Genomic DNA, 23,838 nt, shown 5'->3' with positions numbered 1-23,838 from the left:
CATGAAGAGAAATGCACAGATTGAAAGGACTTTTATGAAAGTAAAATAAAGAGGAATTATTGGTGGATTGGTTTTGGAGACTGAAGAAAACTCAGGTGTCAAGATTTTCTATTGCTTGAATTTATTTAAACTTGGCATCGTCAATGAAAGGTAATGGGAAAGTATGTATGAGAATTTCAAGATTCCATGTCTTATTTTTATTTGCCATTTTTAAAACCAACTTTTCAATTGGGAATTTTTTTTTCTTTAATAGGTCCATTGTCTGGGTGGAGAAATTGGAGCAGAAATCTGGGAACACATCCTTGTCATGATCCGATGTCCCTTTTTGGCTCTTTCAGCTACCATAAGTAACCCTGAACATCTCACTGAGTAGGCATTGGGTTCCAGTTTGGACAGAATGTTTACTTATTTTGAATTTTTGAATTTCATACTTTCTGTATGGATTCTGAAGAGTTTCATAACTTTCTGGTGAATTTAATGGCTTACCTCTAGATCTTCAAGGACAGCATCTCTTTAGCACCTCTTGGCAGGTGTTGAGAAAAGCCACCCTCAGGAAAGAAAAATCAAGAATGCCCCCCAGATCTGCAATGGAGTAGGAAATTTGCACCCACATCAGAAAAAAGAATCATCAGAAATGACAGACTTTTATTCTTTTTTTTTTTTTTTGTCCTTTCCCAAGAAATAAAAAGTAAAATAATATAATGACACACTCAGCCATGGACCCTGAGATCCTTTGTTCCACTTTGTAGAGATGTTTAGAAAGATAGCGAAACTCTATTAGTTGAAAGTCTTATATCATTTTGTCATTGGGTTTGATTTTTGCCCATTAATAACAATTATAGCAACGACTCCTATAATACCTATTATTTGCCAGGTACTGTTCTAAGTGCTTTGCATATCTTATTTGAAATGCTCAGCATCCCTTATGTTTTATTATAATTTCCATTACTGGTTTTAAATAGTAGCACTTCCAACTACTACAATTATTTACATTTTAAAATGTGGAAGCTGAGGCACAGAAAGATTAAGTGATTCAACCAAGAGCCACAGTTAGTAGTAAGAAGGCTGGGATTCAATCTCAAGTTGTCTGGTTTCAGATCCTATTTCCTTAAGTGCAATTTTTAATGCACATGAAACTTTCTTTAAACTGTTAAATTTCATGGCAAGTAGTTCCACATTCTGTCTAAATAATACGTGAATTTATTTTTTAAGGTGGCTACAATCAGTGAAACAGTACTGGAGACAAGAAAATAATAGAATGGAAAAAAATATTGCTTCTAAGAGAAATGCTGGCTATCATGCCAGTGTTCCCAAAGACTACCTGCAATTAAAACAATCATATAAAGTTAGACTTGGTATGTTTAATTATTCATATGAAATTTAGCTATTATTTTAAAATTATTACAGTAATTACATTTTCATTGATTTGGAAATTTTTGCTCTTTATTTTTAGTGCTCTATGGAGAGAGGTACAATGATTTAGAGAAGCATATATGTTCAGTAAGACATGGTGACATTCATTTTGATCATTTTCACCCATGTGCTGCACTAACGACAGACCATGTAAGTAATATTTTAGCCAGATTTGTTCTGAGTAATATAAATTATTTGTATACATCATAACTGAAAAGCTGCCTAATTGATACTTATCAAAATTACAAAATAGATACTTTATAACAGATATTTTAACCTTCATTTAAAAAAATAACAAGAATGTTTTTCCTAGTTTTCACTGGTTCCTCAGTGGTGTATGGATCCACAAAGCTTAAAAACTACTACAAATTTTAATCCGAATTTTTGTTAATTTTATTTATTCTTGGACATTATGTTTGCCTGTTTTTTTTCTTCTCAACATGTCTCTGTCCACCTCTCTGAAATCAACTCTGCTCCCAGTGCAGCTACAACTTTATGTGGGCAGACTATTGTACATGTGAAAATCTGATCACTATGAATTAGGTTAAAGAAGGAAAAGACACTTTTCACTAACAAAGCAATCACAACATGATTTTCTGGTGGTGAACCAATAAAGTAGAGGCCTTAAGAGGATTTCAGTTGGGGCACTAGGATGCAAATGGGGAAAGATTTCTTAATTTTTTTTTTTTGTCTTTTTCGTGACCGGGAGTGCACCGAACCCGCGGCAGGAGCGTCGCCGCGCTCCCAGCGCCGCACTCTCCCAAGTGCATCACGGGCTCGGCTGATTTCTTAATTTTTAATTGCGTATTTTTCTTCCTCTCTCATCCTATCCCCACAAATGGCCCATTTAACCTCCCATTGACTCACAAAGTGATTAGTCAATTGTTTGCCTTCCTTATAAAACCTGAAAAGTTAAATATTTTCTAGATTCTGCTGTCATACTAAACATAATAAGACCTCCATCATAAAATTGCTGCGGTGGTTAGAAGAGGTAAAATATGTAAAATTTTTAGAGCACAAAGTAAACATAATTTGACTTAAACATAATTAAACATCTTTCCTTAAACATAATTCTGGTCTTTCCAGTCCTTAATGAGGTCCCGTGGAAAAAGCTAAAAGACTAACTCCTTAGCTTGACAACCATGGTCTTCTATGATGTCCGTTCCATTCATCCACTGGGTGTATCTTACCTGGAAACCCTCATGCTATACATTGTTTCCGGAATATTTCATGCCAGGGGCCAAATGCCAGTTGTCCAGATCCTGTTCATCTTTCATGACTCTTCTAATGTGAAACCTTTTCAGAAACTTTTTGTAACTTCCTTGCCTGTATGGAATATTCTTATTTCCATAGCACCTTGTCTGTGTTTCTTATACGGCATCAATCACGGTCAGCTTTTCACGGGTTTAGCCAAAAAAAACAAAACAAAACAATCATAGACAGCTTGCTGCTAAAGTTGTTTGCATGCATGTATTCTTTATATTACTAAAATAACTCCTTGAAGGCAAATTTTGTGTCCTTATCATCCTAATAAATTGCTACGTATATAAAAGGTACTTACTAAATATATGTTAAATAAGGATAGCCAACCTCAATTGAACACTTACTCTGTGTTCTAAAAATTTTTCATGTTTTACCCCTTTTATTCATCATGACAATGTTATGATGAATGTCCTGTCACTGTTTCCATTTTACAAATGAGGAAGATGAGGCAAAGAGAATTTAACTAAATAGCTCAGTGTTGCACCACTAAGTAGATGGTGGGGCCACAATGCAATCTCAGACAGATGACTCCAGAGCCTGCTCTGTCCCCACACTTGTCTGAAGGTGCCGTTGAACAAATACCTGAGTGAAAGAGAATCACTGTGTAGCCTTTGGGCCACAATGAAGTGGCTTCTAAAAGAAACTGAATGAATCTGAATGATAGCAATTTTCTAATGGGATTTTATTATGGAAGCTTCTCTTTTGTGTGGCAATGGCCCAATTCAAACTCTAAATAAAACTAAAATATGGACAAAAATCTTGTAACCTCACTCACACCCCAAACCTAAGTGTAGATCATGAGCCCCTCATAAGTAAAAAATGACTCCTTTCTCTTTTCCTTCCTTCCCTCCTTCCTTCCTTCCTTCCTTCCTTCCTTCCTTCCTTCCTTCCTTCCTTCCTTCGTTCCTTCTTTCCTTCTTTCCTTCCTTCCTTCCTCTCTCATTCTCTCCTTCTCTCCCTTGCTTTCTGATATCCAGGGATTATCTGACATTTTCATCATTAATGGGCACTTTTAAAATAACGTAGTGTTTTTTAAAAAATATTTGTTCTGTGTAGGGTGTTTCAAGGCAGGTTATCTTTAAGCAGCAATGAGCGTAGTGGTTTGGAGCACTTGCTGACATTGTCACTTTGGTCCAAGTGCCTTTCCTCTATTCTCAGTAGCTATTAATGGAGTAACTGGAAAGCAATAGAACTGCTGCAGTGTGCTCTGACCCCATATGACTTTTGCAAATGTCGTGATGATGTGCGCGTCTTCTTAAGACTTTTAGACTTTTGTAGCAGAAATGCAGGATGAACGCATTGCTTGGGCATTATTAAATATGTTTTGACAGCTATTTGTCTAGCATGTGTTTACATAGGACATTTCCTAAACTAGTAACGATAAAAACCAAGTAGACCTTCCAAAATAAGTAAATAATTCCTGATTTTGTGCAGCATACTTCAGATTAATATGAAAAAAGGGAGAGGCAAGAAAAAAAAAATAAATTGTGGTAACATAAAGAGAAGAACCATTCACCTTGGTCCTTTCCTCTGTAGATGAATCATAAAAATAATTTGAGGTGGGAAGGGGTGGGGCAGGACAGGAGAGCTGGCTTTAATCTAACTGCAGTGAGGGATTGCCTTCGATCCATATATGGCTTGTTTCTGGTTAAGAGCAGAGTTGTTTGGCCTTTGCCACCAATTACTGTGCCACACAGGAACAGCTGCTGACTCCTGGAGAGCTGTCAGCCCCAGGAAGTCCTTGAAGGAACTGCTGTCTGCTCAGCATGGTGAATGCTTACCATCACCGAGGGTATTAGAGACAATGTGGTTTACAAAAATAGCATAATGGTATAATACTCTTGTGTTTATAAATAAAGGATGGTACAAAACTATGACCTTTTGTTTCTCTTCTTTCTCTGCCTGGGCTGGCTCAGGTTTTGCCTGTTCATTAGTTACCGTGTAGTGGACAACTGGATTGAATTGTAAGCTTTTAGCCATAGGCGTGTTCAACTAGCTGAAAAGATTAAGACCTATAAGTGGATTATTAATCAATCGCATTGGCAGCTGAGGCATCAATCACATGCCAGGCATTTTACCAGGCCTGTTATGTACCTTCTCTAATTTAATTCTCACAACAAATCTATGACACAGGTAGAATTATCCTCCAGTTTAGAAATGAGGAAACTCAGGCCTCTGTGAAATGTTGAGACTTAAGAAATAATAAGTATTCTAGTGACCAAAACAGAAAATTTATATTTTAAAAATTGTAGTTTGATATAGTCCCATTTGTTTATATTTTCTTTTGTTGCTTGTGCTTTCAGGCTCATGTTCAAAAAGTCTGTGCCCAGATCTAATTCCTGAAGTGTTTCCCCTGTATTTTCCCTTAGTAATTTTACAGTTTCAGGTCTTATACTTAAGTCTTTAATCCATTTTGAGTTGATTTTAATATATGGTGAGAGGTGCATGTCTAGTTTCATTCTTCTGCATGTGGATATACAATTCACAGAGGGGTAAATACCACATGTCCTCACTCATAAGTGGGAGCTAAGAGAGAAAGAAGGACGGAAAGAAAGAACATAGTGGTGTGTTGGATTTGCACAGGGAGAGAACATACCAGGGATACAAAGTGGAGTGGAGGAAGGAGGGAGGGAGGTCGGGGATAATTGGGTGGGGGACACTGGGTATAATGGCAATATGTGATAATGGATAAGCTGCGAGTGTGGATCTGGCCATCACCTCTTGGGCACCAGTGGTGACAGTCAGCCTTGTACCCCATGAATATTCATAACCAATAAAAAATATTATAATAATTCTTGGATCTATTTTATGTTTTAGTTTAGTTGGGCAGAATAATTAACCACTTTCAAATAATGTCTATCTCTCAGTAAGAGAACAAAATACTAACACTTCAAAATAATATGTTCATTTAGTGTTTTGGCATGATGTAGTTGTTAATATTTAGCTAGCTTTCAATGCTCAAACTGAGGGATGCTAAATGATGATTTCAGGCATATATTTGCATCCTATGGTTTTAAAAGTTTAAGGAACATATGGTGATATATTACTTTGTTTGATCTCACCACAGCCTGCAAGGTGGAAGTACAAATACTGCCTTTTCATTTCTAAATTATGGGTGAAGAGCTGGCATTAGAGATGGAATTAAAACTAGATCTTCTGATTCAAACTCTTCTGTACTTTCCATTCTACCAAATCATCTCCAGTTTTTTTCAATTATATTGTGTTTAGAGTAGCTCCTTCAGCCAAGAATTTACAAACCTGAGTTTCATTTCCTGTTAACAGCTATTTACTAAATTCAGTACCCTATTGTCAAATTATTCTGGAGAAATATGCATACTATAGTCACTTCTTTGGGATTTAACATTTCTAATGAGGAATCTCAAGTAATTCTACTTAATAGAATACATAAAATTCCCCCCTTTCTCCTTTTTTTCTTTCTCTCTCTCTTTCTCTCTCTCTCTCTCTCTTTCTTTCTTTCTTTCTTTCTTTCTTTCTTTCTTTCTTTCTTTCTTTCTTTCTTTCTTTCTTTCTTTCTTTCTTTTTCTAGAATAGTGTCTTAGTCTGTTCAACAGGCTTATAACAAAAATGTCATAGACTGGGTAGCTTTAAAACAAATATTTATTTTTTACAGTTCTGGGGGCTGGGAAGTACAGGATCAAGATACTGGCAGTGTGATGAGGGCCTGCTTTGTGGTTCATAGATAGCTGTCTTCTTGCTATGTTTTTACATGGCAGAAGGGGTGAGGAAGCTATCTGGGATCTCTTTTATAATGGCATTAATCCTCTTCATGAGAGTTTCACCTTCAAGACCTCCCAAATGCCTCATGTCCAAATACCATTACATTGAGGATTGGGTTTCAACATAAAAGAATTTGGGGGACACAAACATTCAGTCCATAGCAAATACCTATCAACATCTCAGAGATCATGATTTTATATGCAATTGGTTTGTAGGCTATAGTGGTTAAAACCAGTAGAAAATACTACAGTGAAATTTTCTGAAAGCAAGAACTTTTTATTTCCATTTGCACATATTTGTGGAAAAAAAGAACGATGTGCACATCCAGAAGACTGAAAGCAGACCTACGTCAGCAAACTGTGGGAGAAGTTTCTTGGAGTGCCTTAACGGTGGTCTGAGAGACTTTATCTTGAAATTGACCCAGTTCTTATCTTTGAACTTAAGCAAAGAAGATTTGCCTGGCTTAGTACACATTAAAGTAAATAATCAATTCATAATTAAATCAATTTTAGTTTCAGCTTCAGTGTAGAGTTCTGTCTTCTTGTCTAAATTGAGTCCACAAATCTATCAGCTTCCCAGTACTCTGATTTGAATTATGAAGACAGTTCATAAGAAAATTAATCCAATTAAAAGGTCTTAGGAAATAATATAAAAGCTTTTGGTGGGCTTTTGGGTTTTTTCTACTTTAGTAATTCAGAGACACTCATGGATAGTATTCTGTTAACATTTAGCACCTATCAGCATTTGAACATCTTAGTTTAATATCTTTCAATGTCTTTGGGTTCATGATAGTGACTATGAAGCAAAGGATAAGATAAAATAAAAGGAATATTAAAAAGTTCAATTTTATTTTAAACATAGATTGAAAAATACGGATTCCCTTCTGATCTTACTCTTTCACCTCGAGAAAGCATCCAGCTTTATGATACCATGTTTCAAACCTGGGAAAGTTGGCCCCGGGCCCAGGTAAATAATAATCATGGAATTAATGCTATTATATAGGATGGTAACATTGCTGTTTCGAAAGACTCTCAGCCTTTCTAATCACTTGCATGGGATCTTCTAAAATAATTAGTGGACTGTTTCCAAAATAAAACTGACCTTTCTCATATATTCTTCTTCCTAACATTTTGTGTTTTATTTTAATGAGTTTTAAATTGTGTTTTATTTTAATACCTGAAAATATTTCTTCTTTTGGCTTCTGGGATATTATAATATTTAGTCACCTCTTATGCCTGGATTTATTTTCTTCTATTTTCGTTCATTACACTAGCCTCCTTTCTCTGTCCTGCTCTCTGTTTCCACCTTGTGCCTGACTTTGCTCTGCATCCTTTCCTTGGAAGAGTTCATTTACCCTAATAGTTTTATGTTTTAGTTTTATGTATTAAGAAGCTCAGCTATTTCTACCCTTAAGAAGCTTATAATGCTATTAATGAGATGTACAGTATAATAGAGAAACATCTTTAGATTTTCTTGAATGATTTTATTTAATTTTGTGATATTTGTTTTCAAGGAACTGTGTCCAGAGAACTTCATTCATTTTAAGAATAAATTAGTAATTAAAAAGTTAGATGCCAGAAAATATGAAGAGAGCTTAAAGGAAGAATTAACAAGATGGACTAAAGAAGGCAATATACAGGAGGTAATTTTTACACATTTTTGGCAAAGCACTCTGTATTTGTTATTATTTTCTTGAATTATATCATGCAGTTAATATCATTTTCTTTTTTAAATCTTCAACGTTCATTTTAGAATGTTAAGTTGAACATGAAGTCTAGTAATTCTGAGATATAATAAAAAGAGAAAAGGAAATTGATCTTTGTCTTATCCTCACTGTCTCCTAAAACATGTGCCAGAGGTTGCTCGTTCCTCCGACATGTTATAACAGAGAAGAATAGAGGGTTCGTGATCTGTAGTGGTGGTGGTGTTGATGCCTTAGCAGTAGAGATTGAACTCACAGTAACAGTAGCAGAGATGAATATTTTATTCCTCTTTCTTTTGTCATCTTGGAGGTTTTTAAAATGATTTTTATTTCAAGCAGTATGAACTGTTTGTGTATTAAAACCTTAACCTGCTGTTGTCTAAGCTATGCATTTATTTTAAGTAAGCTGATGGTCATTATATTTTGAAGTTTGCTTTATTGTCACAACTTGGGTTTCTGATTCTTTAGGAGTGACATATATTACTTTTCTCATTTGAGTTTTTCCATTTTAGTCTAACAATCTCTTCCCATTCAAAAATGTAATAGAATTAATTTACATTTTCTTCTAGTTATTTTGTTATTGAAAAACTTTGAAAACATATTGGGAGTGATTTTTCTACATGACATGGATAGAAACAGAGTCACTCCTCTCCTCTTGTCATAGTGGAACAGGCATCATTTTCTGAAACAATCCTTCTCTTCCTGACTGATTTGTGTTGCCTTAAAAAATTGCATGTTAAATTGCATATATTTGTGTGTATATATATTACTGCAAAATATATATTGATTTGCATATTTCTTTGATGGTTCTTTACATAGTTTTATAATAAACTTTCATATGACTATTTTAAAAAACCACAGAAGCATAGATAAGACAACTATAAAAATATTTTAGGCAAAAGTAGTAATTCCCTTTCTTTCTTATGCAGAATTTAAAACAAATTGTTTTTGGTTCACTGCTGCAGGTTAAAATGGTACTGGAAAATCTTAGTCCTGATTTGGATTTTAGTTCAGAAAATATGGTAAAAATGTTTCCATTTTTCGTTGAAAAGCTAAGAAAAATGAACAAGTTACCTGCACTATTTTTTTTGTAAGTTACTTAATTTAATTTGCTTTTGCTTATAATTTGCATTAGACCAGTCACTTTAAGTTGAGGAGAGTTATGCAAACTTTACTGTTTTGTGTGGTGCCCATTTGTTATTCAAATGCCTTTTTAATTTTTTTAAAAAAACACCTCTCTAGTTCAGGTCTTATAAAATATTTTTACTTGTGCTATTAAAACTCACCATCTTTGGGCCGAGCCCGTGGCGCACTTGGTAGAGTGCTGCGCTGGGAGCGCGGCGACGCTCCCACCTCGGGTTCGGATCCTATATAGGACTGACCGGTGCACTCACTGGCTGAGTGCCAGTCACGAAAAAACGACAAAAAAAAAAAAAAAGAAACTCACCATCTTTGTTTAGTTCACTACTCCAATTTGTGGTTTTCTTTTTTACAGTAAACTATTATTTTTTATTTAGATCTTGTTATTTTTAGTACATACCTAGGCTCTTTGCAAAACAAATTGAATGTATATGCACGCAAGTATCCCACATAAAATTAGAGTATCCTTACAATATTCTAGAATATATATTGGTAGGGTATTTTATTATTTTTAATTTATAGTAATGATAACCATGACATAGAGGCATTCATATCTTGCTAAATGTTATTCGTCATATTATAAAATAGCTTAAAATTTAACATAATAGTCCAGTTTTGATAAAGTGACACCAAAATATAATTTTTTCAATGGATAACACTCTATATCCTAGATTAACCTTGGTAACATAGTTTGGGATTAGAATATAATACTTTATTTACTTAGATAATTTTAAACTACACTTAAACAATGGAAGCTCATAAATAAAGCCACGGAGTCTTGTTCAGGTGGTAAAGTTTAACTAAACTTGTTCACGTATAAACGGACATGTAGTAATGTATCACCATTGGTGATATGTATTTAAAATAATGATAATAGATGAATATAAGGTTGTATTTGAAAATTCTGGGCATTGCAATAAAATTGTTCCTTTTGTCTTTGTTATTGGGGCAAGGAAAATAAATTTTTGTACCACCAAGAAGTTACACAGATCACCTACTTTGCTTTCCAGTACGGCTGAAGATTTCAGTTAGAAATCAAAAAAATTATATACCTCTGAGATGTTTCTGAAAGTCTAACTTCGAAGTATAAATGCCAAAATAACTGTTCATTATTCATATACTCATACATATTTAAGGGAAGCAAAATTTTACTTCTACCCCCTTAGGATTTTGCTCTTATTTTCATTTGTTTCCAGATTCAAACTAAGAGATGTAGAAGAAAGAGCTAAAAGTGTGAGCACTTTCCTGGAAGAAAAGCAGGAGAGAAAAAGGCCTCCCAAAGCTGATAAAGCAGCCCATGACATAGCGAACAAACTTCGGAAAGTTAAAAAGTCCATGGACAAACAAAAGATAATGTAAATATTGAACTGAACAAATTGGTCATTAAAGGGTTAAAGTGCTTCCTAAGTCCTGGAAGGAAGCATTCATTGAATGTGCTCTACAAGGAAGCTCTATGTAGTACTTGGACTTATTTGCAAAGTGAATAAATTTGGGTGGGAAAAGATAAATGTCCATAACCATACATTCCTTAGGTGCATAAATCAGCCTCATTTAAAACTTTGGAAAGGCAGGACCACAGTCTATCAGCCTTGGTAGATTATGTAACCTGACATAATCATCCCTCAAAATAAGCTCGTCTTTGGCATGTGTAAACTCTGACTCTCAGTCAGCCCTTAAAAAGCTTAAACATAGTCTATGCCCATTGTCTTGGGTCACAACAAAGAAGTATCACTGATATACAATCACAGTATTATAAGTGATCATAGAATGAGTTTGAGAATGGAATAAAATGCCAATTTTATTCATGGAAGGACTTTGCTATTGTAACTCCTTTCCTTTGCTCTCTATGTCTAATTCTGTCAACTGTAGGGTCAAAATGTTTATTCTCTCCCAATGATCCTCTCCATCTTTAGTCACTGTCTGGTTTTAGATGCTCATCATATCATGTCTTGATTGTAGAGGTCTTCTTTTTGGACTTCAAGAGCCTTGAGGTTCACCACTTTCCAATCTAGCCAAAAAAAATGATGTTGCAGACATCCAAATTGATTGAATTATCAAACACTCAATATTCTTCCTTCTTAAGCTGTTGAAGTCTAAATTCCTTGACTACTGTTGGTATGCCTACATATTTTGGTCTTTGCCTTAACTTTTTCAGTCTCACTTCCTACCACTCCCCTATAGCAATACTCGACATTTATGGTTCTCCTCACATGACTTGTGACTTGTTCTTCCAGCTCTTTCTTTCCATGAACTGACCTATCTTCCTGGAGTGCCCTCCATCCTGATTGCCCCTAAAACTTGTACTTACAATTTTTGCAATCTCTTCTCTGAATATTGCCCTGATTCCCCCAGTTAGACTTATTATTCTTTCTCCTGGGTTCACTTTGCTACACTTTCAATAGTTAGTAGATCAATTATTATAATGTATTGTTGTTGCCTGTCTGTATACATTATTTTTATTTAAAATTTTAAGCTCCTTTACCACAGGAAGCATCCATTTTCCCCTTTTAATCTCCAGTGCCTAGCATATTGACTGGCAGGTAATCATTGTTGCATACCTATTTTAGAATGAATGGTATATATTTCCCTCCAAGTTGAAACAGCTGTTGGAGCATCTCTGATTCAGATTTCTCAAAATCTAGAGCAGACTAAAATTTGCTCCTGATCCTTCTGCCATTTTACTGTGTCCGTCGATGTATGGGAAGTGAAGAGCTCAGACTACTTTTTTTCAGGACACTAGGGGCCACATTTTAAGTTGAATTAGTGACCAACAATTCAAGCTGTAAAAATAAAGCGTTTTTAAATATCTTATTCAGACCATGATTATGTTGAGGGTGAGGCGGCCCTGCATTGGGCCCTGTGCTTTGGAGAGTACCACTCTGGCCCTCTTTCATCTGTGTCCATTTCCATAAAATGAGGAGTCAGGAGCTAAGGAGACATGCCCACTCAGAGACCACTCTCACCCTTTTAAATTCCCAGTTGTTATGGAGCTGTATTTGTCAAGGTAGGAGGATAGAATGTATTTTATTTGACATTTTCTCACCTTGAATAAAAACTTAGACAACAATATGTGGGCCTGTGTAAATGCTTTGCCCATCCTCTGCAAACATTAGGGCCAGGTGCTTCCATAGTCATGGCATTGTCTCCTGAGTTAAGGGTAATGTTAGTTGGAGGTGAAAACACTTAACAAGTGAGCACATCTTCTCATTTAGAATGGTCTTATGTGCACAGTGAAGAGACAAACTGAAAAATCAAAGGAGATGTGATCTGGGTATGTGTGAAAGGCTGTTACACTGAAGGGTAACGGATAATACAGTCTGATGACACGAGAGTCTGAGCCAGGGTTTATGGAGGGGTCCTTAGGTGAGATTCTCCAGTAGCACCCACTGAGATGAAGATATCTGTGTAACTGAATTATTAAAGGGGTGCACTCATGAGGGACCTGTAAGAAAGTGAGGGAGGCAGGAAAGGGAAGGTGAATAAGATAAGCAAGGACGTGGGCTTTGCTAGAATATAGCCTGAACCTGACCCTACTGGGAAATCTGGGGCACCACAGATTTGTCTCATCTTGAGTCAAGGGGGCTGATTTTTATACCTCATATCAGTCAGTTATTGGCTGTGTGCCTTTTCCACTGCCAGAAGAGGTTGCAACCTCTGAAGCATTTCTAGAAGGCTCCTGTTGGTTGAGGGAAATTCTGTAGGGAATGGTGCAGCTGTGAGCCTTTAGTAACCACACCCAGAGCAGCTGGGGCATCCACTACAAGGAGGGCAGGAGAATGGCCTGGAATTGGCAACGTGGAGCAAAGAGAACACCTGTCTTACCTTAGCCTAGTGTCATGAGGGCTGAGGAAGAGGAAATGATCATCACTTCATCAAGGAGAAGCAGGGACATGTGGGGAGAACTGGACTCGGTAAGAAGGCTACAACAAGAAAGAAAGGGAACATCATAGAAAATATGAATACGTAGAGGAATTTTTTCATGAGGGGTCGTAAGTTTTAGAGGCCGAAGAGGAAGTTCATTAGAGGAGCAAGACTAAGTTACAATATTACAGATGTACGGAGCCGTGAAAGTCTGGATGACAGAGGGTTTGGGGAAGACGAGCTTCCTATGGTGGTCAAACGTGAATATTCATTACTTAAAATTTTATCTTTACGAACAGAGATGAAAAAAGCCAGAAAAAAACCAGAAAAATGGACCAAAGCCTAATACATGAAGCTGAACATGATAATCTACTGAAGAGTCTAGAGAAGAACCTGGAAATCCCTCAGGACTGCACCCATGCTGATCAAAAAGTGATAGATGCTGAGGTAAGCACTTGAATGGAACAGTTCTCCAAAAGCTGAGTTCATTCATCAGCCACAGCTTCTCCGTTATAGGCAGTGTTTAACATGCTAACTAAATTCAGTCCCTGCCAGAAGAGAAATCTCCGTGTCGGACCTTCTGGCTACACATAGTTCCTGACGGCTCTACAGCATATATCTAAAAAGGACATGATTAAGATTTGTAGATTATTTCTAGCTTGTTACCAGTTCACCCCTGAGGGTGTCTGCCCTGTCATCATTTCTATTATATTGTTTTTTGCAGCCTGAATTCTAGACTTCAATCTCACATGCCTCATTTAAAAAAAAATGGGTACATGTGGTCCAATACACTTCAAATAATATTGAAAGAATTCGTCAGAATCAGAGGCTTTCTATACTACAGCTAAAACATTCCACCATACAGGCATGGGAATATCAAGAAATAGTATGCCATTTCTGGTTCGAAAACTCTTTGCTAGGTACATTATTCATGCTTATGGTAGACACATTCAAAAGTACAAATCAGTAATGATAAAAGCAATGTCATCACTCAAAAGTAATCATGGCCCTTCTAGATGAAACTTTTATCTCTTTTATCTGTGACTACACGTGTGTGTGTTTATTCTATCGTATACCTTCTTATATAAATGTTGTGGTCTCTTCCTTTCTCATAACTGTGTGTTTACATCATCATTTTAATGGATCCTTGCTATTCCATTGTATGAATGACGGTATAATTGAGATAACTGAAGTAACCAGCAACCACTCATTTGCTTTTGGATACTTAGTGCCCCATGCTTCCCCCCATAGCAGTGTTTTTCTTTGTACATATAGCTCTAGACACAATCGGATTTCCTCCTTAGGGCATGCATATTTTTAAGGTCATTTGTGACTGATTTGCAGTGGGAAGTAAGCATTCCATGACCATGTAGGGTAAGGAACCTGCTCGGCCTTACTGGAGAAGTCCCTCTCTCTCTGGGGAGAACTCCTAAGTCTCCAGAAGGAGTTCGGCTGCCTCAGGCAAGAGCAGGTCACACACTCACACCTCCCTGGGGTGCTTTATCTACTACTTTGTCCTAGTTTTCACCCCAGAAGTGTGGAAAGACAGTTTGGATAGTCTGTTCAAAGAATTGGGAAGATCCTGTAGTTACTGCTGCTACCAGAAAATGGTTTTTGCATTTATGTAGAGTGGATTTCAACCAGTTGCCTTATTTAGCTAAATTATTACATAGTATGCATTTTCTTTTCATTTAAACATTTTCCTGTTATAATTTAAATTAAAATTACATAAGAAATTATCAAAATCCCTAAACTTCTTGCTTCTGTTAGACTTTGCAGATGGTGTTTGATCGAGTAAAATTTCAAAGAAAAGGTGCAGAACTGAAAGCTTTGGCAGAAAGGGGTATTGGATACCATCACAGATCTATGAGCTTCAAAGAAAAACAGTTAGTTGAAATTCTCTTTAGAAAAGGATTTATCAGGGTAGGTAAATTTTTTCATTCTAAAAATCGAAGACGTGATTATATGAAACTAAATGTTTATGAAAAGTAAAAACTATAACCACTTTTTTTCATTTTTGCTCATGTATTTATGTCTTTTGTGGTTTTTTAAATTTTAATTTATCGATATACAATGTCGTTGATTTTCATGTCCCTTTACCAATTCCTCCTTTTCCTCCCTCTCTCTCCCTGCCTCTTTTGGGTTTTAAACGACCTATGATATGACTGTATATTCCTTCATTTAATTGGGGAAGGGAGTTTAAAGTGTATCGTTCCGTTTATTTATTTGTCATGAAAATAAAAATATTTCCTAAACAGGTACTTTTCCAAATATTCTTATAATGAAATATACCTATGCTGATCTTGGCACAACCTCTTTTTTCATTTATAGTATCTAGGGAATTTTGTCAGCTCTTCATATAATTTTGGTTACAGATATTCTTTCATGGGTTTGGAGGACATTTATAATAGAGTTTTGGTAAGGCCTTTTTCTAATGTAATAGCTGAAATAAGAGCAAGAATGTATTGCTTGCTTAGGGCCCACTGCATATCTCAGCAGAATTTTTAGATGTGTTGCTCCTAAATGTTCTCCTCCTGTCACTGATAGTAGACAAGAGAAAGATGAACTTAAAAAACATGCAAACCAAATCCTTGTTAGGTTTTGTTTAGTACGTCCCATGAGGGTGCATGGGGATCACCTGGATAAATTCACAAAGAGGATTTATGTAATTTTCTAGTAAATTTGGATCTTTAATAATATTATAAAAAATATCCATTAAATATCTATAAAAATAGACCTTGACTTTTAAAAATTATCCATATTACATTTTGTATGACGTACCTTATATTCATATGTGTGCATGTGTGTGGGTGTGTGGGTGTGTGGGTTGTATGTAAGAAAAAAAGAGGGATTGACAGAGAGAGAGAGAGAGAGAGAGATTGAGATTGGTTCTGCTGCTCTAGGTACCATCTTTTAATCTTAATAAACTAAATGTTGAGGAAAATCTGACACCACAGTTAAAGAGTAATTCTGTTTTCTGGAAAAAACAATCAAAATACATTAACAACTTTGCTAAGTTTTTCTCTTAACAAACAACAAATTATTTACTTATTTTAAAGGTTAATAACCAGAGACAACTTTTTCTACATGATATGAATTGAGAGAAAAGTGGCACACCTATTTTGATCAGCATATCCTGTGTCTAAAATAGTATCTATTAAACAGTAGTTGCTCAATTGCTAATAGTTTAGTGGATGAATAACTAGGTCACTCTAGAAAAGGTATTATGGAAACAGTGATAGCTTTGCTCTATAGAACACATTTTTAAAAAGGTATTTATTGTAGTATTTTCTAAATTTAATGTTCTTACTTTCCCCATTTTTGTTCTTATTAAGGAACTTTAGAAAAATAGCTAATAAGTGGTGTGTTGCATTTTGACAGATGTATACATCTGTAATGAATAATTAGAAAAAATTCCTCCATATACTTAAACACTAACACTAACTATGGCATGTATGACAATCAATATAAAGATAGAGGACAATTAGAAATATCCAGCATTATAAGAAAAAATGAGCAAAAAGGTGAATTATCTAAATAAATTTTAAACTTTGCCTTACTCCTGTCCTCGTCAGTTATCATGATCATTCAGGGGAAAGAAAGAAACTGTATTTTTCTGTTATTACTGAGATGATATTTCCATAGATATAATCTTAAAAAATTATTGTAAATGAAGTAGGTAATTTCCCAATGGGTTTGGAAAAATATTATTGTCCTATCATAGGGAATTTCCCCTTTCAGCCATTTATTTAAAAATATTTACTGGACATCTATCATGTGCCAGGTACTCTTCCTGGTGCTAGAGATACAATGGCGAACGGTGTCGAAGTCTGGTATAGGACAAGCAGAGTAACTACTAATATTATTGAGGTCGTCATTAATACTATGAAAAGAAATAATGCAGGACAGAGAGAGAGGTGATGATGGTAGGGAGTGTTTATTTTAAATGTGATGGTCCACAAATTCCTCTGTGCCATTTCAGCAGATAACTGAAGGAGTCAGAGAAATGAATATTTGGGGGAAGAATGTTCTGTGCAAAGCAAACAGCTGTAATGTCCCAGTTTGGGGAATGTGCTTGCTGTATTCATGAAACAGCAAGAATACCAGTGTGTCTAGCATCTCTAGCTTTCTCACTATGGTTTACTTGAAATTCAAAGAGTTTTTCAGAAATTATATGGCAGGGAACACCTGCATTCTAGCACGGTGTTATTTTATAAAATAATTGTTTTATTCTCTTTCCAGGTGGTGACAGCTACTGGGACACTTGCTTTAGGAGTCAACATGCCTTGTAAATCTGTGGTTTTTGCTCAAAACTCAGTCTATCTGGATGCTTTAAATTACAGACAGGTATTGTAATATGCATAAGCGTGCTTGTTGTATTGTTAAAATATGACCATAGAATAATAAAAAAAACCCCAGAAACTTTAAGTTTACAAACATGCTGCAATTTATGGTCTAGCATACCTTTGTTGAAGGGTTAGAAATCTTGATTCTCATTTGATTTTAGAATAGGGTTTTTAGGTAAATTCCTGTATGGGGCAAAAACCCTAAGGGTAGGGGGTCACAGCCCACAGATAGCATATCTAAACCATTCTAAGTTAAATAATGTTGATTCTCATTTGATTTTAGAATAGGGTTTTTAGGTAAATGCATGCATAAGGCAAAAGCCCTCAGGTAGGGGGCCACAGCCTAAAGATAGCGTGGCAAAAGCCCATCTAATAAACTCTAATCACTGTTTAGGTATGAGATTGCATACTTTAATGTTTTTAGAGATAACAGGTGGTTGTCATACCAATCCTGTTAAGAGATTTTAAGAATTGCTGAAGGGAAAGTTGGGGAAAAAATGTTTGCTAGGGGCAGGCTGTCTGTTGGGGGAAACTTTAGAGATAATTGTATTTAGATTTTTCCATAAGAATGTTACTTTTGCTTAAGGAGAGGTTATACTTTAGATAATAAGCCAGTTTGACCAATTTAGCTTTTCACTAATCCTACTTTGGAATGTCCCTTTGTTTATTTTACTGATGTTACTAGTTTCCATTGTTAAGCTATACTTAGCCATAGATAACTTTTGTAACCCTGCCCATGTCCTTCAGTATTTTTGTAATAATTGAATAAACTGAATTTTCTTGTTAAACTTTCTTGTTTTTACAATAAAAGACAGAAGCTAACTTTGAATGGGTGCTTTAACCCAGTTTTTCTCTTGGATATAGACACTTTGGGCTTCTCAATGCGTTCATGGTGCTTTGAGTAATCCTTTTTATGTCTGTGTTACACAGTGGGAAGTGTAACATACCTTGGCATCCATTCATGCCTGGCTGTCATTTTTAGCTGTGGTATAGTGGAAAGCCACATGAGTTTGGGATTTTGTGACTCCTACTAACCAGATGTATGACCTTGGATGAGATATCTACACTGATCTTTCTTTCCTATCTCCAGATTATTGGTGATAATTACTATCCCATGACATTGGCAAGAATTAAAATGATTTGTAAGAAAGATACATATCAAAAGTGCTCAATAAACATTTACTCATTTATTTACTGTCCACAGGATTTGGCACTGTGAAGTTATCTTTGATGCCTCCCTTGTTTTTGCTCCTGACACACAATCTATTACCAAGCCTACTTCATTACTCCCCTATAGTGGTATTTGATTTTTGCTTGCATCTTCAGAATCCACCATCTTTCATTGTACATTCTTGGCCTTGTATTATTAGAACAGTTTCCTCGATTCTCACTTCTTATTCTACCATGTCCTGCAGACAGCACAGTTTGTCTTCATACGGTTTCCCTGCTCAGGATCATTTGATGATTTTTTTTCTCCTGGCAGCATCAAATTTAGATATGTCAGCCAACATTCAAGTTTTTATCAAAGTGCCTCTCTCCCTTCCTCTCTAAACACTTTTTAATCTATTTATAGGCCTTGTTCCTACCCAATATGACATACTTATAATTTCTCTCTCTCTCTCTCTCTCTCTCACACACACACACACACACACACACACACACACACACACACACACACAGACACATACACACTTTACCAACCCCTGTGTTTTTTATTTCTACTCCTGCTGCTACATCCTACATGAAATCTTCTGTCACATCTTTGGGAATCTCATATTCACAGCTCTGGAGCTAGGATGATATGATATATTTGGGACAATGGACTGGGGAATCAAAATGCCAGGATTTGAATCCTGGAACTTCTACTTTCTGATTTTTTGACTATGGGCAATTTTCTCATATTCCTCACGCCTGAGGTTCCACATTATACAGTGGGGATAATGATGATATATACCTGATATGTGGTTGTGAGGTCTGTATAAAAAAGTATAAGGGATTTAGCACATTCTAAGTACTCAATAAATGCCAATTAACAAAACTTCTGTAAAGAATTTGTTCATAACTTGCTTTTCACACATAACATTTCTGAATTTTATCACTCAGTAAATTTTATTTCCTCCATTTGTCGACAGCTTTTATTTTGTGATTTGTAACTCAACACGTGTGTGTATGTGAGGGCAGGGGAGAAAAGGATGAGAGAGAGAGAGAGAGGAGGTGAGGAGGGAGGGAAAGTTGGTATAATAGAGTTCAGCTACAAGTGAACTTGACCTCAGGGTCTAATCTTTTTTTGTTGTTGTTCTTTGTTTCTTCTGTGTATCATTATACAAATGCCTGATACAATTAATGGCAAGATATAAGTACATAATAATGATAAATGTCTCATTTTCCAGCTCTGTCTCAGTCATGGTAAATTTCCTAAGCCCCATATTAGTATTAGTTTCACTTCATCAATGGATGGGCATATGCACCATTTTCTTGCTCCAAACCAATATAAAAGGCTTAATTCCTGTATGTACTGATAGGAATAATATTTAGGGAGGTTTTACATGGTGATTGTCTTGTGTTTCCAGATGTCTGGTCGTGCTGGAAGACGAGGTCAAGACCTGTTGGGAGATGTATATTTCTTTGATATTCCATTGCCCAAAATAGGAAAACTCATAAAATCTAAAGTTCCTGAGCTGAGAGGACAGTTCCCTCTGAGCATTTCCCTGGTCCTGCGACTCATGCTACTGGCCTCCAAAGGAGATGACCCAGAGGATGCCATGGCAAAGGTACAGGGCTGGACACTGTCTGAGGTTCACTGACGACGTTCTTTTTCCCTGGCCTGGCCGTAGTCAGGTCTGCTGTTCTTTTAAAAGTCTGTAGCAGTAACTCTTCAGTTTCATTAGTCCTTTAGAGCATTGTAATATCTTGAATAGAAGAGGATGAGGAATAGCTGAGAAGAATATAATTACTTTTGTTTGTTTCCACTATCAGACATGGAATTTGTGGCTGATGAGCATTGAAGAGCACCCAGGCTTACTGTTTTCATGTGTGATAGGCATTGCTGTCTAGTAAAGGGTATGAACTATGGATTGAAAAAGATTTGGGTTAGATTCCTGTTTCTACTATGTAGAAATGAAAAGGTTTGTTTTTTATGAATTTGTAATAAAAATGTTTATTTTTTCTAAAAAAGTAACTCAAATTTATTAAAGAATACTTGGGAAATGTAGAAAGTTAAAAGAGGAAAAATGTACTCAAAGATAATTAATCATGTTATCATTTTGGTACATTTTTTCAGCCATTTTTCTAGTCATGCATGTGCATTTTGTTTTTAAACATTGATATAGTTACATGTAATTGGACTTCAGAATAGGATTCTATACTTTTCTTGATGTGTTTTGCTCAGATAATTATTTTGTGTCCAATCCCACAATGAGAGATTTAAAATTCATAATTAATTTGATTTTCATCTTTATGAAGATGCTTTGTTAAAGGGGCCGATTCTTCCCTGTTGTTTTATATTGATTAGTGTTCCCAGTTAAATGTGATACTGTTTCCTGAAGTGAGGATTCTTCAAGGACTCTTGTGATGAGTTGGCTGGTGCTACGGAGCAGGCATACATCAGTTTAGACCCACACCTCCCCATTTTTGAGTTTTTATTTTCTTATATCAATGTTTATTTTTAAATTGAGAGTTCTTAATTTTTACCTCTCTATAGAAAGGAGTACTTCTAACAAGGTTTATTATTTTCTCAAAAAGATTATGAGGGTGTCTCATTTTCTTTGCTTTTGTATGTTTAAGAAGACCTATCTGTAATCTTCACATGTATAGAACTAAAGTGTGGGCATAAAATTCTTAGAATGTGCTCTTCAGTTATCACATCAAGCTTTCTTGCCTTCTGAATTTAGTGTTATAAAGGAGCAGGCTCCTTTTGGAGTCTCATCTGAAGGGGCCATGTTAATATCTGTTCTGTTGCAGTTAATTTGACTTTTTTCTGCCTATGTAATTATATGAATTTTATTTTTTAAATCCTATTTCAAATTGTTTTTCCTAGGATTTTTTTATTGTATAGGTCCTTGCTAAAATTGATATTTTGGTTATTATATGATGAGATCTTTTAATCTTTATGCTTGGATTTTTTTATTGTGATAAAGTGCACATAACATAAAATTTACCATCTTTAGTGTACGGTTCAGTAGTTTTAAGTACATTCACACTGGTGTGCAATGCTCAGATATTTTCCAAACTAAGAAAAGATTTCTTAAATTCTATCTTTATTTGCTTCCATTTTATTGTTGAGTGTCTTTTTCATCTTTATGAAGATGCCTCATTAAAGGGCCCTACTCTTCCCTCTTTTTGTATATTGATTAGTGTGCCCAGTTAAATGAAATACTGGTTTCTGAGGTGAGCATTCTTCTAGGACTCATAATTTTTAAATTGAAACCCTCTTTTCTGTTCTCCCTTGTTATCTTTTTTTTTCATTATGATAGAACATAAAATTTATCATCCACACCTCCAAATGTCAGCTCTGCTCTTTAGAAATACGAAGGTGGATTTTAATTCTGCTAGTGGACTTGTAGTTTTACTACTAAAATGTGGATTACTAGTTTTACTACTAAATGTGGATTTTAATTCTGCTCCTGGACTTTTAGTTTTGCCACTTCCTACATCACTCTTTTGTATCATAATAATGTATTCTTTTAAAATGTCAATTTATATTGTCCGTATGCCATATGCTGTTGTGCCTTGTCTCATAGAGGCCATATCATATGGCATGGGTTAATATATAATTTTGCAAAGCAATTTTTTACTGAAAACACAAGACGATTTTCATAGGTGAGCTCTTTCTTTAGAGTAAGCGCCAATGTTCTTGTCATAGTCTATGAGCTTCTACATAATCTGATGTCTGATTAACCTGTTGAACTCACCTCCTTCTACTCTCCCACATGGGCCCGCTACTTGCTGAATGAACACTCCACTCTGCAGACCACAGCTCTTATAATTTCTTCTGCTTCTGAGATCTTCTTTCAGATATATGCATGGCCTCTCTCCCTTTAAATTCTTTGCTCTAACACTACCCTCACCACCCTTCTAAATTGTAAATGTTTCCCCTTTCTGCCGCATTGACAATGTTTCTTTTTCAGTTATACATAGTACTTATTCCTTCTAATATAACATCAAATCTATCTATCTATTAACTATGTATCCATATACCATCCATCTTTATATTTATCTCTCTATTATGTTTTTATTCATTTTCTCTATATTTCCCACTAGAATGTAAGCACCCTAAGGCCAATAATGTTTGTTTGTCTAATGTTCTTATGTAGGAATATTTGCAGCATGATTGAATAATTTTAGGAGGGTCATCAATTTTCATACAAAGAATTGATTTGTTGCATGTTTTTCTATTTTCTCACTTTTTAAGGAAGATACATTCATCCAAATCTGATGGTTGGCCCAGCAGTAGGATGTATGAAATTTCTTCTGGCTTCACTCTGTCCACCTAAATGCTGCTCAAATACCCTTTCAAAACTGAGGCTGGATGAATAGGCTTTGACCCAAATATCAGTACTTAGCAGATCTTCATTTTATGTAGATTTGTAGGACTAAAAGGTCATCTTCTACTTTTGCCAGTCTTACCAACACATTGGTCATAAGGATGTCATTAATCACTATACACTATAGTACGCAGTTCTATCAGGATTTTAACCATCTTAGTAAGACTTTAATTATTGGGTTTACACCTCTAAGGTTACAGTGAACCACCCATGAGTTCCTCACCCCCTTACTTACTTATTTACTTACCCCCTTACTCTGCTGTTTCCTAAACATTGCTGTCTCTGACTAAATGTGGCATATGAGAGAGAAGAGGTTGTAGGACAGGCCATTTTTGGTGCACTCAAAAAGAATCCCTCCATGGTAAAGGAGATGGAGAGCACGCCCCTTTTTTCCTCCCTTACACCTTCCCTTCCTTCCTCCTAGTCCATTGGCCTTATAGTAAGTTGAGATTCTTCCCAGGTTCTATAAACTCTCAGGCCTTTAACTTCTGGTGATAATGGGAAGTTTTCCTTTTCGGGACTTCATAGACATGTTAGTGGGAAGTTGAAAGATATGTGAACCTCAGTACTGTTTTACACCAGATACCAAGCAATATTTTTATTACTTTGGTTTTAATCAACCTAGTTCCATTATTTTTTGCAACAATACTGTAGGACATGGAATACTATATATATATAATATGTAAATATATATATATATATTTTTCTCCCAGAACAATTCAAGACCTATAAGCTCTTAAACTGAAATGATTTTTATTATCAGATTGTCTGGCAATATTTTTCATTTCTGCTATTATGTTTTATGTGTTCTATTTTGTTTAAGGAAGGATGT

The 23,838-nt window shown here is 35.6% G+C and overlaps 1 protein-coding gene across 5 annotated transcripts in view; it reads left to right on the top strand.

The window, feature by feature from the left end:
• The window catches only part of DDX60 (DExD/H-box helicase 60), a 93,745-nt gene that overhangs the window by 48,453 nt on the left and 21,454 nt on the right, over positions 1-23,838 (top strand). For all 5 annotated transcript variants that reach the window (XM_063076888.1, XM_063076892.1, XM_063076889.1 and 2 more), the window contains 11 exons: positions 254-369; positions 1,213-1,355; positions 1,454-1,563; positions 7,276-7,380; positions 7,928-8,056; positions 9,082-9,206; positions 10,453-10,611; positions 13,417-13,564; positions 14,888-15,040; positions 17,360-17,464; positions 20,034-20,234. In XM_063076888.1, coding sequence (XP_062932958.1) covers positions 254-369; positions 1,213-1,355; positions 1,454-1,563; positions 7,276-7,380; positions 7,928-8,056; positions 9,082-9,206; positions 10,453-10,611; positions 13,417-13,564; positions 14,888-15,040; positions 17,360-17,464; positions 20,034-20,234 — 1,494 coding nt within the window. The remainder of the gene's footprint in view (positions 1-253; positions 370-1,212; positions 1,356-1,453; positions 1,564-7,275; positions 7,381-7,927; positions 8,057-9,081; positions 9,207-10,452; positions 10,612-13,416; positions 13,565-14,887; positions 15,041-17,359; positions 17,465-20,033; positions 20,235-23,838) is intronic.

Source organism: Cynocephalus volans, chromosome 13, assembly GCF_027409185.1.
Source record: "Cynocephalus volans isolate mCynVol1 chromosome 13, mCynVol1.pri, whole genome shotgun sequence".
Lineage (NCBI taxonomy): Eukaryota > Metazoa > Chordata > Mammalia > Dermoptera > Cynocephalidae > Cynocephalus > Cynocephalus volans.
The sequence above is the reverse complement of the archived record's forward strand: the minus strand, read 5'-3'. Positions and strand labels throughout refer to the sequence as shown.